At 37.8% G+C, this 17,534-nt stretch overlaps 1 protein-coding gene across 1 annotated transcript; it reads right to left on the bottom strand.

Moving 5' to 3' along the window:
- Positions 1-3,249: 3,249 nt before the first annotated feature.
- Positions 3,250-14,809, bottom strand: LOC140235978 (polyglutamylase complex subunit TTLL1-like). The gene is made up of 13 exons (XM_072315965.1): positions 14,697-14,809; positions 13,609-13,674; positions 12,744-12,886; positions 11,214-11,318; positions 10,464-10,539; positions 9,928-10,062; positions 9,252-9,360; positions 8,088-8,168; positions 7,383-7,445; positions 6,417-6,503; positions 5,389-5,498; positions 4,179-4,232; positions 3,250-3,486 (listed from the first exon to the last, which is right to left on the bottom strand). The coding sequence occupies exons 1-13, from the start codon at positions 14,807-14,809 to the stop codon at positions 3,363-3,365; spliced, it is 1,266 nt and encodes a 421-aa protein (XP_072172066.1). The 3' UTR covers positions 3,250-3,362.
- Positions 14,810-17,534: the final 2,725 nt, after the last annotated feature.

Below are 17,534 nucleotides of genomic sequence, written 5' to 3'. Positions count from 1 at the left end.
ATTATACAATTTGTATCTTGTGTGTTACTCAATGAAATGTACATAAATGTACTGTTTCAGTTGTTTCATCCATGCATTACCATCAGTGAATATAATCATACTCTACCCAATAAAATTGTGGTGATGGTGTACCTATCAAATGTGTGTCATGATTTGTGCTCTTTAAATTATCTCTCTTTAAACTGTATGATTATAGTTTATGGTTATGTAACCTTTTTTTTAACCACAATATCCAACTTTTGATACACTTAAGAGGTGCTTGAATACAACGATAAAAATTGTTATAAAATGGATTCAGCAATGTAGCCAATCAGAAGCGCTAAAATGAGTCTAAGTGTACTCTTTATTTTAAATTTATCATACACGAGTACACACAAAATGCGCAATGAGAAAGCAGAACAGCACGGTGCATTATCATATGGCACATTACCAAAAAGCGTAACTGCCCACTCACTGACGTCACAATGTATACAGTACTTTAGCAGTGTGCACTCAATCAGTTACAAGCGCGCTCTCAATTGCTTATTTCTGTAAACAATTTCTAAGTTTGTGTAGGAGTGTTGGAATAGATATCTTGGCTTTTGAGCAAGTTTTACATGTAGCTGACTGGTATTCAACCATAAAGGTACATCAAAAATGTTGTTCTTTATAGACCGATTCTATAAAACATGCACAGGTGACGTTAGTGGAGAAGAAGTATACTCTCAGGTATTCACAATGCAATGCAACATGTACTCGGCTGCACCGGCGTATGTTTCACCAGTGTAAATACCCTTGAGTGCATGGCATTTCAAATAATGCACTCTCAACTGTGCATTAATATAATATCAATGATATGGCAAATGGATAAAACAGATCATGAACACACATATATGGCTATTGTCAAGGCAGAATGCGCTTTATTGCACTGTGAGACTTGGGTATGAACATTCAGATATATTGGACAAAATTTGATAGACGGCAAAAAGCAACATAAAACTTCAACAAAAATGGCATGAAAAGTTTGCACTTTGCCAAAAGGTAATAGATGGAAAGTGCTCTAAAATAACATACACACATAGATATGGTATAACCTTATGTCAACAAAAATGCAACACATAATGATATATGATGTTGGTACATTGTATATTGTGCATGCTGCTGTGTATTCAGCACAACCTTTATCGCTACAAATCTTGGAAGGCAGGGACATGGTGTGCTGGTACAGTATACAGGCGACTCCAGTTGTAGCAAAGTCCTTGGAACGCAGTTTTCTTCAACTGTTGTATCAATATTTCATTGTGGCTGAACAGTAAATTATATAAAGAGATATACACGATAATTTCAGGACCTGAATTTTTACTTTATTGTAAGGAGTATTCTTTTATAAACGTGTTCGTTAAAATGGGAGTGCACTGAAGCAGATTAATGTTTGCAGGGCCTCAAACCGCAGGCGCTGCTCAATGCAGTAGAACGCCAATGGAAGGGATGTACGTAAGACATAAACAGCGCCACCTACTGTTCCTCTCAAATCAAAAGGCACTGCTCAACCCTCAATGTATACAAATGGTCAGCTATGGATATGTAGCTGAAATATAAAGATTTTTTTTACTTTTGGTAAATATAAACTTGACCAGGACAATGGGGTGTGTGTGTGTGTGTGTGTGTGTGTGTGTGTGTGTGAGGTGGCTGCCCTAATGCCTTCTTTGTGTTTGATTTTGTTGGGACAATCTCAACGTGACCCGGAAGTCGTGGCATAAGGAGGAAAACCATCAGAATTGGGTTGTACATTTTGAGATGTGGATATCAACCATTTTGAACATTATTCCTTGATTTATCAATTGACTACTGGTTTTTCTGGTTGTAAATGTAGATCTATGCTTGAATCATATAGCAAGCCCAATTTACACTGCTACAGGACTGATGACAATGGTTGACCATTTGGATTTCACATGCACTATTGCTATCGAACTGGATCATTAAAAAGTACATATTAATATTTGAAAAGTCCATCAAAGATTGTTCAATCAAAACTTTTTCAGTAATAAATCTAATGGTAAACAAACAAACATTAGAACAAATGTTGCATGGTAACAAACATCCTCTGTGGAGGTCAAAATAGATGAGATCATATTCTGCAGTTGATGTAAATCACTGGGAGTCTCCCCACCATTCTACTATCTACTGGTTCCATCCAAGTACATCTGTTTTGCAGACAGGAGTAACTACAAAGAGATCTCCATCAATAGGCACACTGGCAAAACTTCTTGAAGTTTTATGTCGAGAACTCTTTTCAAAGTTTGCTCGTCTAGATCGGCAGCCAGTCCATACTGGCAGCCAAAGTTCAATTCTCAAAGTCATGCTGTGTTTACGCCATGTTCCCAGCGGCCACTGCAGTCACATTTCAGGCCATCATGGACAAAATGGGATGGACGTGAGACAACTTGGGGGGATGGGATGGGCAAACGTGTCAGGCCGTGATTGCCGTGGATGCCGTGTCAGATTTTTAAACTGTCAAAAAATTTGCCACAGCAAGTCTGGTGCTAATAAGGAACCTCGCATCTCATAATAAAACGGGATGAAGCAGCAAAACACAATGACACGTAATATGCTGTAACAAAACTTGGAAGCGACCCGTAGAGGGATGCGATGGAAAATATTGACGGTCTAGTTTGACCAAACGCCATGAGAACAGCGTCTGATAGCTATATGTTCACAGGTTCAAGGACTGGAATGTACAAGACTAGAATACAAAGAGGTGAAAACAGAAGAATGTCTCATCTACCCATGGCTCATTATGTTTCCGGCAAACATGGCTGCCATGGCTGCCGGGAATATGGTGGAAATGCAGCATTAAGGGTGACTGGTGCACATGCATAACAAAGCTGGAAGAGCGTGCCATCTGACAGCTAATGATTGTGATGTAACAATGCACACACATACCATATCCCAATGAGCGTGCACTTCGGAGGCACTGCAGTGGACTGGCCATGTGACAAACTTCGCAAAATTTCAGTTCCGTGCGTCCAGACTGCACAAACTTCTAATAGATTTGCTGGGATGTGGGAAATTTCCATAAACTTTAGTGGGAAGTTTTGCGAGAAATTTCACAAGAAGTTTCTTTGGGAAGTTTGCTGTCACACAAGCACAAACCTGAGTATTTAAAACTTTGCAAAGTTTTGCTTGTGTTACCACAGCTTGTTTGACCCAAGTCTTATGTCCAAAACTTTTTTTTTCCCCCTCATGGACACAACATCATCCAAACTAGGTCATCTCCCTTTGACTTTGCTCTGCTCCTCAAAGGGTAAACCATCAAGGTGTTCTGGATAATCAATCAATCAATCAAAGAGTACACATCACTCCTGGACTCCGACCTTGCAAAATCACTTCCAGGTCGTTGTCCTTGACTTTGTGTCTCGAGCCCTCCCTCCAAAGAGAGTGGATGCACCCGGCCGACCTTTGACCTCCCTGTCCATGAGGTCAGACTGGGCCAGGTCCTCATCATACCTGTGGGATGAAGGGTCAACTTCATTTTTATTTTCATTTTTTTATTTAATTATTTTTTTTTACCAGTTTCATTTATTTGATTTCGTCAATACCTCTTTAAAAAAAAAATTTTCAATATATCTTTATTTGGGCTGTTATTTCTAGTGTAGTTTTTATTTGTTTTCCTTTTAATTGCTTTTGTATTTATTTGTGCTCCTTATTTTTTTTTATTGTTTTTGGTTTATAGGAACATTATATTGTCAATGATGAATTCAGTTCTGAAGAATGACATCCAAAGATCATTTCAAACTATTCAAACACAAAAGGTTAGATCCATTTTGCCTTATCCATGCATAGTAAATGTGTGAAAGATAACACATCAATCTCAAAAAAAGTATTGATATAAATCCAATTTCTTTCGAGACTGAAACTTCTTATTGTATTTCTTCTTTACAAAAGTGGACATGAGTACTCTTGACAAGTGTACCACTTTGTAAAGACACAAAACAAAACAAAAACCTGCTTGCAGGAATCAGAGTATAATCTCTCAAACTCATTGCACCTGGATACGTTTCATCACTTCTCAAAATGAGATAAAAAAATCCAAACAAGACCCAATACCATTGTGTTTCCCATGCAATTATTAACAACACAAATCTCTTCACACTTCTTCAACAAATTGGGTGTACTCTACGAATTGTAATGATACTCACAGCAGATCGTAGTAACCATAGGCCTCTTTTGGGGGTATTTTGTTCCACCTGACGCTGCAAGGGAAAAAGAGTATAAGGGCAACCAATAACAGGCATGGCATGAATATTCATGAGGGTCCAGTCTGTAGACCTTATTTTCATTCTACTTTGGGGAAGGGGGAGGGTGGTTACTCTTGTAATAGTTATCTCCTTGAGACAAATGAAATCATTCTGTTATATCCAAACAAATATGGTAAACCACAATTTAAAAATAGAAGGAAATTGATAAAAAGAATTTTTGGGAAAAAGAAACCTGCTCTTTTTATATCGGTGTTGTGTAGAACAAAAGTCTACTGATATCTTTTAAATAAACACATGTACTTATTTATTATTTGTTACAACTTATGTGTTCCTGTGCTGTAACTACAATATCAGGAACTCAAATTTTGTGTATGTTATGATACATGTATGTCATTTATATGAATTTTTTTTTTATAAAGCTCTTTAGAAATGTATCAATAAAATACTACAAATCATCATCTATCATTATTTCCAGTTATTATATTTCTATCTTTGTCATAATGATTCTTGTAATAAGAAAAATGATAATGATAACAAAATAATAATGAACAAATATGATTATAACAGCAAAAATTTCATAGGAATCATCACCACCACTACCACCATGACCACCATCGTCACTATCATCATAAGCATCCTCATCATCATCACTGTCATTATCATCACTACCATCACCACCATCATCATAATCATTATCACCACCATCATCATAATCATCATCACCACAATCACTATGATCCCCATCCTCATCCTAATCATCATCACTATCACCAACTTCATCATCACAATCATCATCACCATTACCATTATTATCCTCATCATCACCATCACAACCCTTGCATTCATTATCTTAATCATCACCATCATTATCATCCTCATTGTCACCATCATCATTATCATCACCATCAACATCGCCACCATCATCGCGATGATTCACAACTTTTGTATTGGCACCATACTCTATACAATGTATCTGTTTGAAAAACATTCAAAGATGCACCGACACTTCACCATTATCATTATCATTCTTAATATTATCCTCATTATCATCATAATCACCATCACCACCACCATCGTCACCATCATCATCATCATCATCATCACCATCATCAAAAACCATCTTTACAGGGAGTCTTCCCCTAGAACTCACTCTGGCACGTCGCCGTGAGGCATGACGATGTTGATGGTGTCGTTGATCAGGTTGTGTTTCATGATGCGGTCGTTGGCCGTCGTGGAGGTCAGAGAGGGTGACGCGTTTACCTACATACCCCAAGGAATGAAATTCCCCTCATCTGATTCAGTGATTTTTGTACCATCGTTACACATACAGAGATGTACATGAATCAACAGGAAAATTGTCTTGTGATGGTACGAAACACAATTCTTTCATGAACACTAATTAGAATGAAGGCTAAAGCTATGCATTGAGCATATACAAGGACTACAGCCTGCACTGTATAAAGTACAATCAAAGCAATGATTTATCTTTTTTTTTATTTTTTATGTCTATCGCAAGAAGCAATGCTACAGGCTTGTAAGATCAATGCTAAGATCAATGAATTTAACATGAAGCACATTGCAAATAGAAAATTTACCTTCATATAAATATTGCATTTACCTGCATGTTAAAGAAAATTGGCAAGTGAAATGAATACAATGCAAGGTTACATCCCATTTGATGGAAGGAGTTCTAAGTCTCTTTCAAAACCCATGTCTAAGATAGACAATTTTGACCTGATGTACTGTACAAAGTGTACATCAGGTCATGGGACATCTTAGACATTGGTTTTGAAAGAAACTTATCTGTAACACATTAGTGGAGGATTTCCTTCAAAGGGAATTCATTGCTTTGAATAATACTATCTGAGTAAAGATGGCAGATTAGCATACGTAGATAATTTGAGTGCACTGCAACATATACATGCAAAGCATTTGAATTCAGTATGTACTCAACCTTATATTTGTGTGGCCCAATGCCTCAACTTTTTATTCCAATGACCTAAGAAGAAACCAAATGTAATGATCAAAGATTTTTGAAACATCCTGTCACTACCTAAGGCAGCAAGAGTAACACTAGTCTAGTATATTGCTACAACCAGCAACTTATCTGAGGAAAAAGCTATTATGTATGAAGAAAGATGAAAGAGGCCGATTCTTACGGTTGACCTCTGACCTCACCTCAATCAACCACGGCTTGAGGTTGTCGTCGATGATGATGTCGTAGCCGTAGCACTCAAAGCAGTGCCTGTCGTTGGCCATCACCGTCTGCGGGTTTACAGCAAAGACAAGGAACACATACAGTACTGTGAGATAGCTATACACCAATACAAAGATGGGTCATGTCAGATCTCTCCTCCTCAATGCATGGATGTGGAAACAGTTTGAAGTTACATGTTATAAATGTGGTTGAATTTGGCATGTCTTTTAAAAACAAGGTGTATCCCACAAATCATTGTAGTACTTTTGTATCTGGATGAGATGAAATATTTGAAATTTGAAATGCTAACAGGCTGGGGCCCTGTCTCTGCCCCCCATGTCCTCCCCAGTTTAAGAGAAGGTGGCGAAAATGCGGAATAACGACAGACTTTGTATGACACACCATGGTTATCTGACAAACACTGATTGCGTTAGCTCAATTTTGTCCGATGAGCTTAATATGGGACAGTCTGTGTGGTATCTTCACTGAAAAAATAGGACAGAATTGAGACATACTTACTAATGATGAAGACAAAAAAAAATCCACTCATGTACTTTACAGGTAAACTCCTGCTTTTCAGTACATGCAGGTTTCTCTTTTCTATCGCTTTATTTACTTTTGTTCCCATTGCAAAGTATGTTCCATTTCTCTTATCATACATTATATTCATTCACACATACATGTAAGTATTACACTTTATGACTTGTACTTCTTACAAATTGCTATACGATATAATTTGTCAAATGTAAACATTGTATCATACATTACCTTTTGTTGAATGGAAAGTATAATTTCTTGGAATTGAATTGGAAATAAATGCTTTGAAAAGAAAGTTGATGCATGCACAGATGATACCCTCAGAACAGACTGTGTAGCAATAACTTGGGCAAAGAAGAGTCATGAAATATATGGAAGCTGAAGAGTGAATATGAAAGGAGTGGACTTACTGACACGGCTCTCAGGGAATGCACTATCAGCCAGTTCATCTCATCATAGAGTTTGTCTGTAACCTGAAGGTGGAGTGGACATTATACCATCAATAAACATCAGATATTTTGTCTGCATACAGAATAAGCGAGTGATGCTGTAAACTACAAGGTATCTATAAAAAAAACTCAAACAAAAAAAGAACACTTTTCAAAACTGCCACATCGAGTTTGAACAAAATTTGAAAGTTATTCATTACAAAATGAGAGAAGAATCAAAACTATAATCTTTTTAGACATGTTGCTTTAGACATTTTCTAGAATCACATGAATGAAGCAATTCAGAAGCTTTTTAAAAGTTCTATAACTGAAACAAATATTTACATACATGAACAAAGGGTTCAACTAAAAGATTTTGCCTCAATCCACCTCATGACTCCCTTAATACTAACAATGAAAATTTATAATCATAGATGTAAAAAGATGACAAAGGAGTAGACCATAGCCATCCTTTAATAGTTTCTTGGATTTGATTTGAAGTTACCATACATAACAAAGATAATTTGATATTCATGCAACACAGATAATTTGATATTCATACAACACATATTTGCCAGGAGACTTGGCACAGCATAATTATCCCTCTGCTGCAGTTAATGGAGTACCAAAAGTGGTGTACACAGATCTAGTCCGTGAAGTGACTGGAAAAAAGACGAGATCACTCACCTCTTTGCCCCTGGTCCCTTCAAGGTAAAGCTTGAGGTTTTCCACCGTCCACTTGCCTCCGTGATGCGAGTTGTACTCATCCTACAAGGAAAGTGTAGAGGACACACACAAAATGGCTTATAAGGTTTCATCAAAACGGACGATTCTGCAAGTTTAAGCTTTAATAGTAACAATATACTAATGAAAATGATAATGATGATGATGATGAGGATAATAACAACAATAATGATAATAATAATAATAATAATAATAATAATGATAATAATGATAATAATAATAATAATAATAATAACAACAACAACATTCATAATAACAACAATAACAACAATGAACTGGTGTATGCTGTACTCATGCTACCAGAGTAGCCTCTTTGGTATAAGTACTGTTCTTCCAGAGGGCTCTGCCATTATCATTAATCCAAGTTGCTCATTTGTATACCTGGGTCGAGAGGGACATCATGGGTAAAATTATCTCGACCAAAGATGTAAGCACTCTGCAGGGCTTGAACTCAGAAACTATGTTTGAAAGTTGTGAATCTTATCCACTTTACTACAGTATGCCCAAACTTTAACCTCTAAACCTACAGTGTACTTTGAACATTGCATGGAACTGAAACATGTCACACATGTTCTATATAATGATACATATATACACACAGAAGAATACAGGAAGGTACATTACATTACATACATATTGCAGGGCTATCAACAGTCCCTCGCTGAGAACTGAGGAAATTCCAAAGAGAAAGCAGCAAGATACTTGTGTGTTACACGTATCTCAACGGGCAAAAATTCTTAACAAATCAGGGAGCTTTTCATATTCTATGTGGACAATGCAAAACATTGAGTTGCCCTCAAGACTCATTTGTTCATGACCATTTTCCAGTAGAATTGTATTATTATGATGTATATTTTTTCATTATCATTATTGTGTCATTCATTTTCATGTGCATGTTTGTGTAAAGGATTTTTGTATTTCATAACTTACTTCTTCTACTGCGCCTTGAGCACGTTAACTATGTGGAACTGGCGCATTATAAGTACCCTGTATTATTATTATTATTATTCAAGTTTCAGAAAGCCTGCAGAATGACAGATTTTAGGCAAGTTACACAAGAAAAACAAAGGAAGGTTCAGTAGGTGCTCAACACTGCAAAATACCCACTCCGTGTTTCTGGATGGACACGTTGGTGAGATGGATGAACATGTTGTCGAGCTCGTTCACGTTGGCGCTGTACTTCACTGTGCAGAACCTGCAGAAGCCCTGGCGGTAGCTGATAGAGGCAGCAAACAGAATGAAAGACAGGGACAACAGTAATGAAAGTTTAGGAGCTCGTCCCACAAGACTGCAGTAAAGCGCTGCTGATGCTGAGTGTATTTAATGAGAAACAAAAATAAAAACAACAACACCAAATTCTATTACAGTTTCCTGGCTCCTGAGATAACCTCCAAGTAGCAAAGGAGACTGACATATTCTATTGAAGAATGCTACAGCGCAACACCTCTGGAATGGGGATAAGTGACCCTTTCATTCAATATTTAGATTTGAATGAAATGTATCTTACATTTTTCTGTGTGTACAAAACATAATTACGATTTCTATTTGAGAAATCTAATGAATACACAACCACGAATAGCCAGTCAGGAAAAATCAAGAAAACGGCTCTCAACCAGTGAACTGCAGTTTTCTGACCTCAATGTACACCGTCCTGTATAAAATGGTTGTATAATGACTGCAACCCACAGATCTCTTTTTGTTTTGTTTTTTCATGGAGGGAGATAAATTTTCTTTTATAGTTTCCATGGTGACAAGAGATTATAAATCAAACTTCAGTGCTTACAGATAACACTTCAGGGGCCTGTAGGAGGTGACCAGTACATAGATGCGGAGATCAAACTTCTTCCCTCCGATGAGCAGCGGATTGTCAATGTACTTTGAGATCACGTACGCATCCTTAGCGGACGGCGCCTGGAATCTGAGTCCGGAGGAAGAGAAAGCGGGGTAGTGTTGCAAAATGTTAGATGCGACACAGACAAGCCAATGAATAAAACACATTTCTTTTAATACACAGATGGACAAAAAATTGTGGGGTTTTTTGTTTTTGTTTCGTTGTGTTTTTAAGATCCCCTTGCAGATGGGCATGTTAAGGTTAATGATTAAGTTTTCAAAACAGATTGAATATTTTGATTTTTATAAATAGATAAAACAATTTTGACAAATTCCTAGCAAAATACCAAAAAAGAACTGACTTCTACCTCGACATTGGCTAGAATGTGTAGGAAAGAGTGAAAAACTGTGGATCAGAAGAATATCATGGATGTACAATACTTCCTTCAACTCACAATACTTTCTTATCACACACCGACACAAACTTACGATGAAGTCTTGCTGTCCCTGGACCACTTCTTGATCTGTGACAGCCGGTTTATGAGAAAAATCCCAATGCCCCTTGCTGTATTGATTTGAGACAAAACAAAACAAATTCATCATTGGTATAATAATTGCCATAAACACATGGCATCAAGAAAGTGAAACACAGACTTCACAACAACAAAAAAAGTGATTATCAATGATTCTTTTCTATCTCAATTTAATTACATGTGTACTTTTGCCAAAACATTTGCACAAGCCAACTTTCATAGCCCTTCTAATGTACTCACAATACTCTGTTTTCAATTTTATAAACAGATTGTAAAGTGGCATGTACTAATAGCTGCTTCTCCTAATCATTGTTTAATTTCTGATTACGCCCCCTTTGTCTGATTGTGTATCTCTGTAGTACTCATCATAGCCATATTTCACTGTCATGATCTTTCCAGTGCGACCCTACATGCTGGACTAAATACAGCTACACACAGGTATCAATGAAAGGCTGTAAAACAGAAGGGGAAAGTACATCGGTCACATGTTACAGTTCTTGGGATTTTTACTGCCTCTAAAGGAATATTTGACATATCTTATCTTATTTCATTTATCTATTTATTTTTGTTACCATTTCTACATGTTTGTTTCGTTTTACATATCTGATATCTCGAAATTCTTCAAAGAGAGAGAGAAAGAGAGAGAGAGAGAGAGGAGGAAAAACAGAGAGTTGAACAATGAGAAGTAGAGGAAAGAAAATGCCACCTTTTCCCGTAGGCTTCATGATCCAGGTGCTAGAAGGGTTTTTCCTGAATTCTTCCACAAACAGATTGTAGTCAGCAGGCAGCAAGAAAGTGACTGGGATGAAGTCTATGCAGTGGGAGAAATTAAATGGAAATGATAAAACAGGGGAATGTCACAAAAAAACAGTATTATTCTTCAATTCACACGTGGGTCAAATCCATTCAAATGAAGAATGCACGCTGTGTAACCTTGGCAACAAGGATACATGACCTGATATCGCTTACTTTTCTAAAACAACAACAATCAGCTTAAAGGGTCCCTGCAATCCAAATGCATGTTGACCTCTATTAATGCCTTTTAGTTTGTACGACAACCAAATCACTAAATATTTCATGAAAATATGTATCATATGTGACCCGCTACAACAAAAGGATCCAAAAGTCGGGCGAGGACAATTTTCTGAAAATGACATCACATTATTTCCTTACTCTTCTACTTTAATTTCATATATAACACAACTCATAAAAGTACCCGGTTGCGGAGATGTCATTGATTTCATTAGCGCATATCAAATGGTTGAGAAAATCAGAGTTTTGAGAAAAACGCCTTGAAAGTTTTCCTTCCGATGCTAACATGATCAAGGGGAGGCGAGGCAGTTTTCACCACTTGACAATAGAAGGTATGCTCCTAGCAACCTCCGCGATGTTCATTCAAGCTTAGTGCCACTGGTCTACGCATGACCAATCAGTAATCAGGATGCCAAGCATTGACCAATAAGATCACTCCCTCTATGCTAGGGGCGGAGTCTAGTTGCGGCGCTAAATCCAAATCTTCGGACACGTTTCTGTTACGCTGAAAGTCGGAAAATCATGGTACAGAAAAATGCTAATTTCTTGCCTTTCATTTGATCATTTAGCTTCCAAATTTCGGCAGATGGTAGACAAAACATAAAAGACTACAAAACCATGCCAAAAACAGAAATGCGATTGTTTTGACCAATTTTGATGATGTGACTTCACACCCAATTTTCTCAGCTCAGCCGTCAGCAACTTTACGATCCTTTTGTTGTAGCGGGTCACATAAATTATCTTTTAACATTTTTCTCAGTTCTTTCCTGCATCCTTACGTACAAATGTGTCTGAAAGATTTTTGATGCAGCCACCAGCAGTGGGTAGGTTCAAGTTGGAACAAGTTGTGGACAATTCTTCTTCATTTTGCACACAAAATAAGTTTATGAAAATAAATATAGAAATTTTCTTTCTAAATATCAATTTGATTTATGGCCCAATATGTAAATGTGCTGAGCAGAACATATATCTGCCTCCTTTGTTCCAATTTAGTGGTTTCATCCACAATTTTTAAATTTTGAATTTAAAGTACTTCGACATGAGAGAGCAGCAGTCAAGGTTTCCCTTGAGTAGTAATAAATTGTCTTTCAAGTGTGGTCTTGTTAAGGTGAAAATACCAACATGCAGGCACATGGCTCTAGTTTCAAGACAGATACATGATGACATACTTCTACACACGCACATTAATGGTTTGACATCATACCCAAGTGCAAGTATTTTCCCTGTTCATCCTTCTCCGCTAGAGGGCTCCCTTCCTTCTCCAGCTCCTTGCGGTAACGCTTGATGTTTTTCACCATGAGGTCTTTACGGGTCAACTCGTAGTGATTGGGAAAGTGATTAAGGACCCTGCAAATTAAGTGAAGTAGAAAAATTGTCAATATACACACAGTAATTCATTATAACAATCACATACTTTTTGTTATAAAAAATTGAAATAGTTCAGAAATTTTGTCTGACTGTAGATCTATGTATTTAAGTTTTCTTTAATTCCCATAGAAATAATACAATCTCATCATGACAGATGTGCTTTTTCTGCCTTTTACAATTAAATTATCTGAATTTGATACCTGCAGTATGTCTGATCTACAGGTATAAACCTGTCTCTGAAGAGCAAAGGGCTAAGAAAAAAACCTAACACCCCAACAACCCCCCCACCCCCGAAAAAATAAAAACAAAAACAGAAAAAGCAACAAGAAGACAGCAGTCCTCCGATCTCTGCAATGATTGCAAAATTTACTTGCAGATTTAGAGCTGGATTGTGTGTTGGTGGAAAAGAAGATGACATACATGTGTAAGCACCTAATCAAATTCGAAATAAAACTTGTGAAAAGCTTTGCTGTTTGGTGAAAATTTTCTTACATTCTATGTAGAAACTATCCATTTTAATTCCTATAGCTTTTAGAGTACCGGTAAGTCTACCAGTCTTTGATTGTAACTGTTCTTCATTGTAGTCAACTTGAACATGTAGGCCTAGTGGAGTTGAATAGAAACATCTGTTTGAGGATTCATGTCAAGTTTTAGAGCAAATGAGTGAGCTGTACTCGGACTATCCACCACGCATCACTTACTGATCGTCCTGCAGTCGGTAGCCGCTGTCAACATTGAAAATGTTTCGGGTGGTCTGCACCGTACTCCTTCAGAATCCATCATGGAGGAAAAGAGAGGAAGCACAGAAATTGCAATGCCATTGTAAATTGCTGTTAAGTGCGAAACAATGAGCATCATATAGACTACCCCCCCCCCCAAACATACGTGTAGATGCATGACGCACATACACCAAGTTTTAGGTAGAATCATGTAAAACCCAAAGGAACGATCAAAAGTCTCAACAAAACAACTAGATCTACCTACTAGACTCTACTTCTGTACACTGGTACTGATGCTGATGATCTACAAAAAGTATAATGACGAAAAACTATCTACCAATATTCCTTGTCTGTCTGAGTGTATTACAACACCTAACCGTTAGATAACTTAACTATAAAATGACAAAGATCTTGCATGATGCCCTGTCGATGCACAGCAAGCCAAGGCGTCTGGTCAGGCTATAGAAACCCTAATGTTAGATTAAATTTATCTGTTGTCAATGTCAGTGTTATACTGCTTGCGTTGGTTTCATTTTTTCCCCCCTAAATGCATGAGAGTGCATTTGTTCAATTTTTGTCCCCCCCCCCCCACCCCTGCTTTTTTAATAGCCTCCTACATGTATAAACACTCAGTTAACAGTTTTAATTAGGGCTAGGCTAGGTGATCGACGAGTCTGCATCAGAGGCAGAGCATAATAAACAGCATTCTACACCAGCTCACACAGCACAGGAATGCATTTGTTGGCTACTCATTTGTCGTGAATCACTTTGACAATTTACCTTTGTGTAACGTTAGGGCATAGCTACTGTACAATATGTGGCTTCAGACCACCTGTCCTGTGTGGTTGGTGGACTGTACCTCGGCCCGGTACAGCGCAGCGGTATACCCTTCTCTCTTCACTTCTCAGAGTCCCTGCCCGGGCCGGCGCCGGCCCGGCGGTTGTTCGCTTGATCGCCCGTATTAGATGCTTGTCGCCGGTGTCATCAATTTGTCAACAAACTTTACCCCTTCCTCGCCACGCTTATCACTCTCTCTTTTGATAAGAGGGTAATCCACCCTAGAATCTTACCAGTAAAAGTTCCAGTCATCTTCTCCGCCAACTTGGACCCAACCTCTCTTGTCGAAATTACCCACGAGAACTGTCTTGTCCAAGTCCGTCGCATATTTCACTCTGCCCGCCATATTGTGTACCGTTGGTTAGCGACGATCGAAGTGCATGGGGATTGGTCGCTGTATTATAAGCCTATAGATAGTATTGCAGAAACGGGAGCTTTGATACACTCAGCAAAAAACAGAAAGTAAACACATTTTCCATTGCATATTTTTCACAGGAGTTTTTAGATAAAATCGTTTTCATATACCATATTAAAGGTTATGTCATATAATTGGCTATCGACCTATTAGAAGGATAGTAAAAGGGGAAATTTCCGCATGAGTGAACACACTCGTTTATTCTACTTGTCTTTGTAAGGCACAAAAGTACAAATCTCAGGGAGTATTAACATCCAAAGGACGGTGGTAAATGGACATTTTTTTTTTTATTCTTTTGATTTAGGAATTTAATAATTCATGAGAAAAAAATCAAGAACTACCAAAAAATCATTTTCAATGTGCATAATTCGAAATAATATTTCAAATTTCTACCATATTCATTAACATATTGCCTCTTAATCCTCTAATGTCATTTGATTTTGGATTTGACAAATGATTCTTTATTTACTCCATTATTTTTTGCCTTCCTTTATCTTTGGGGACTACAAAGACAACTCAGTGGGAAATTTTTCCAAACTAATTTCTGTTTCTTATAGTGTGGGATCTGTCTTTTTGTTATATGGACGAGCACATACCCATGAATGAGAATTTGTCTATTTTTGCAATTTCTACTCTTGTTCCTTGGAAGAGAAAAACGATTGTGTTCACTCATGCATAAAGTTTCCCTTTTAATTGACCTACTAGGTTGACAGCCAATTAAATTGCTTAACATATGGTGTGCCTATATACCAACACATAGGCTGATATTCTATCAGAATTATGAGCTTGAAAAAGTGTTTACTTTCTTTTTTTGCTGAGCGAAGAAGCTCCTTGATTACCGGAACAGCACATATGCCCAACAAATACAGAACTACTGAGTAGCAGGCCTATACCGCCGCTCAAAATGGGTTTTAGACGTTGAGATTTGAATTTACTCATATATACTGAGAATATATCACTATGGTTTTGGACAAATGCACAGATTACACTGTAGTTGAGAGTTATATTTGACATTATTTGTGAACATAACATTTATTGAGAAAGGATTTGCAGCTCTCGATTGAGTCAAAAGTTGATTTGGTAGGAGGAAGAGAAACTGCATAACGGTTCATGCTACTTGATCATTTCAAATTCCACGTATAATTGTGGTATTATGCGGTCTGTTATTGTTGCGTCAATGCGTTGAGGCGCGTTGTGTCCCATGCCAATGGCGCAGTGTGCGTGTGGTTGGCATGGGCACAACGCAACTTTTATTTTCATGAGATAAGATGACGCAGATTTAATTGATTCTGAGACTTTGACTCTGACTCGTGAGACAAATGGACGTGGACATAGTCTCTGCGAGCTCTTTGATGTCGAATAATCAAAAGTTCGACTATATTTGTTATTCTGTATAGAGTCTAGTTATCCTGGCGCATTGGATGTACGCATGAGGATAATACGGAGTAACGGAGTTTATACATGTATTGGCAGACTGAGACTGTTTGATTTGTTCAATAAAATCTATGCAACGTCAAGTGGAAACTGTCAGCGTCATCATTAACCCGGCTTACAACAATATCATTTGGAAGAAACAAAACTACTGAAAGAACAATATAAGAGCATATTGACCGATTCTGTGACGCGCTATGTGTATTTTTGGCATGGGCAGCGCCATTACTGCGGTGTCTCAGCCGACCCCCCCTTCCCACTCCCCACCCCTCTCCCTACATTAGCACGCGCGCAGAATGAAAAACTGCTTTAGCCAATGGGCGTCTCGTACTGAGTGCGCGAATGCTTGCTTAGTGCGCGAACCTTTGTTACAAGTGCGCGATAAACATGTTGCCCGGGGGGTGGGGGAGAGCAGGGGGGGTCGGTTGAGACACCGCAATTTGAGCTCATGGCTGCGCCCAGTGCCATAAAATGTCTGCTGCCCTCAACGAACCCGAATCGGTCAATAGTGTCTGCAGGAAATTTTATATTCTAATGCAAATAACCAAAGCAGCTAAAAACAACAGCCAGAAAACAATGATACAACACACACTTAAAGTTAACTTCAACATTTATACCCATGCACACAATTAACACCCCATAAAACACAATGGCCCGAATTCACGAAGGTGGTACAAACAAAACCATGGTTTAAACCATGGACAAAAACCATGGAGCGCCAAGTGTCGCACGGAATATTTCGTTACGAAATTGGTCATTTCGTCAATAAAATGACAGGTTTCGTTAACGAAATTATCATTCCGTGGACGAAATGTTCATTTAGTTACAAAATGTTGTCATTTTGTTACAAAATAATAATTTCATCGACGAAATGACTGATTTCGTGACGAAATATTCCATGCGACACTTGGCACTCCATAGTTTTTGTCCATGGTTTAAACCATGGTTTTGTTTGTACCACCTTCGTGAATTCGGGCCAATGTGATACAGGATTGTATAGGTCTTACTACATGATGCAGTCACCTAATTATGCAAAACAATCAATGCCGGTTTTACAGGCCTTATATTTGATATAGATCGAAAGTAAGAGAGAGAGAGAGAGAGAGAGAGAGAGAGAGAGAGAGAGGGGAGAGGAGAGAAGAATTAAAATAGAGTGAATATTTATCCAACTTGTGTGGTTAAAAAAGAATGTAAATGACAAATAAAAATTGTATGATACCCTACA

The sequence above is a fragment of the Diadema setosum genome, chromosome 12 (assembly GCF_964275005.1).
Source record: "Diadema setosum chromosome 12, eeDiaSeto1, whole genome shotgun sequence".
Taxonomy (NCBI): domain Eukaryota; kingdom Metazoa; phylum Echinodermata; class Echinoidea; order Diadematoida; family Diadematidae; genus Diadema; species Diadema setosum.
The sequence above is the reverse complement of the archived record's forward strand: the minus strand, read 5'-3'. Positions and strand labels throughout refer to the sequence as shown.